General features: G+C 45.2%; 2 protein-coding genes across 2 annotated transcripts in view; one reads left to right on the forward strand and one right to left on the reverse strand.

Annotated features, from left to right (window-relative positions):
* PHATRDRAFT_bd1766 (predicted protein) lies at positions 1-1,123 on the forward strand. Its single transcript, XM_002176428.1, has one exon. The coding sequence runs from the start codon at positions 368-370 to the stop codon at positions 779-781; it is 414 nt and encodes a 137-aa protein (XP_002176464.1). The 5' UTR covers positions 1-367; the 3' UTR covers positions 782-1,123.
* A 233-nt stretch (positions 1,124-1,356) lies between these two features.
* PHATRDRAFT_bd1504 (predicted protein) overlaps positions 1,357-1,625 on the reverse strand; it is a gene marked incomplete at both ends in the record, with an annotated part of 1,489 nt that continues 1,220 nt past the window's right edge. The window contains one exon of the mRNA XM_002176432.1: positions 1,357-1,570. Coding sequence (XP_002176468.1) covers positions 1,357-1,570 — 214 coding nt within the window. The remainder of the gene's footprint in view (positions 1,571-1,625) is intronic.

Raw genomic sequence — 1,625 nt, forward strand, 5'->3', positions numbered from 1 at the left:
CACTGTAACGGACTGGATTGCAACCTTTGCTTGGACCAGAATGAATACCATGACAAGGTTGATTGCAAGCAACACATTTAACAGCTTAACTGGTAGATTCTAATGACTACTGGCACTTCAATTATATCAAGAAACAAAATTCATGCATTCATTTCTCAGCATCTATTGTTCACTTGATTCTTGTCACCAGCCACAAAAATGTATTTGTAGCAAAACCCATCATGTCTTTTCCAAGTGTGCATATTCTCACAAAGCCATCATGGCAAAGGATATTGAACCTAGTTCATTTGCATACTCCAAAAAGTCTAGATTGTGCCAACCATTTTTGTTGTAATTTCTTGCTGCTCCCTTTGGCTCTATTCTTTGAATGAATTCTATTTGCTGCAGTGTTGCTGTTGTCACACCAAGGAAAGTTTGGGAAGGATTGAAACTTTTGGAATACTCAATGATGAAAGCATGTGCTTGGGATAAGGAAAGAGTTAATGGTGTCGAGTCGTCTCGGATGTGGAGTAGGGCTGTCCAGCCTCACGTCTTCCTTGTTACAACAAGCTCACATTTGAGTTGTTTCTGCAAACCAATTGTCATTTTGTTGACTGTGATATATTGCATTGGTCTTTGTTCCTATCCACAACCTGCTTTCTCAAGTTGGTGCTTTAGTTTGTCGGAAATCTCGGGCATGGTCCAATTTGGCATTGTTTGGGGGTCTAGTGCTATTTGTGACCGCTGCTCTCTTTGCTTGTCAGCGCACTTCTCCAGGACGCATCCGACACTACCAGTCTGACAAGTGCTTTGATACACAGTCCTACACAGTATGCTCCACAACCGTAACTGGTATCACAACTTCTACCACGTTGCGGCGTCGTGCGACTTTCGCCCCGACAAAGAGGAAGCGTGTCATCACCTGATGACGAAGTTTGCCCCTTTGATGTGGGGCACGGAATCTACTTGGGGCTGTACGGCGTCCAACAACTTGACCTTTGTCGCCAACGGGGATGTCGAGGGCAACGAGAGGGTCGATCTGATGTGCGCCCGCGTGAGGGTGGCGGGTTTGGGTTCTTTGACGGTCAGCGGGGCGGGGAGCGCAGCTCACACCAGCGGCTCCAGCAATCCAACACAAGAATGACCAAAGACTTTTGGAAACTATTTTATTTAATTAAAAAGAATATCATTCTCTCGAGAGAGAATGTCAATTTCTCGACCAATCAGAGCATCCGAACGCGCATAGGAACGCGCATAGTCGAACGCGCATAGAATATCTGGATAATCTTACTCCCACATCGAATTGCGGGTCATGTCATGTTGATTTGACGAGAGTATATTATTGATAGCCCTGGACCAATGAACAAAGTCAGATGACTAGAAAATGTCAAAGTTCGCAATGTGCCTGTGTCTGTATTCACCAGTTGAATTGAAACGGGGTTCAACGTACGGGTCACTGGGAAGGTCCTGGACGGCATCATGCCAATCTGTGACAAGGTCAATTTCGTTGTCGATAATGGACGGGTCCCAGTCGACATCGGAAGTAAGTACAACGTGGGGCAACGTGTCAAATTCCGCATCAGAAGGAGGTCTCATGTCCATATAAGCTAGTCCTTGACAAATGTGTAGAGGAATAACATAATCAT

This window comes from Phaeodactylum tricornutum, genomic scaffold, assembly GCF_000150955.2.
Source record: "Phaeodactylum tricornutum CCAP 1055/1 PHATR_bd_38x36 genomic scaffold, whole genome shotgun sequence".
Classification (NCBI taxonomy): Eukaryota; Bacillariophyta; class Bacillariophyceae; order Surirellales; family Neidiaceae; genus Phaeodactylum; species Phaeodactylum tricornutum.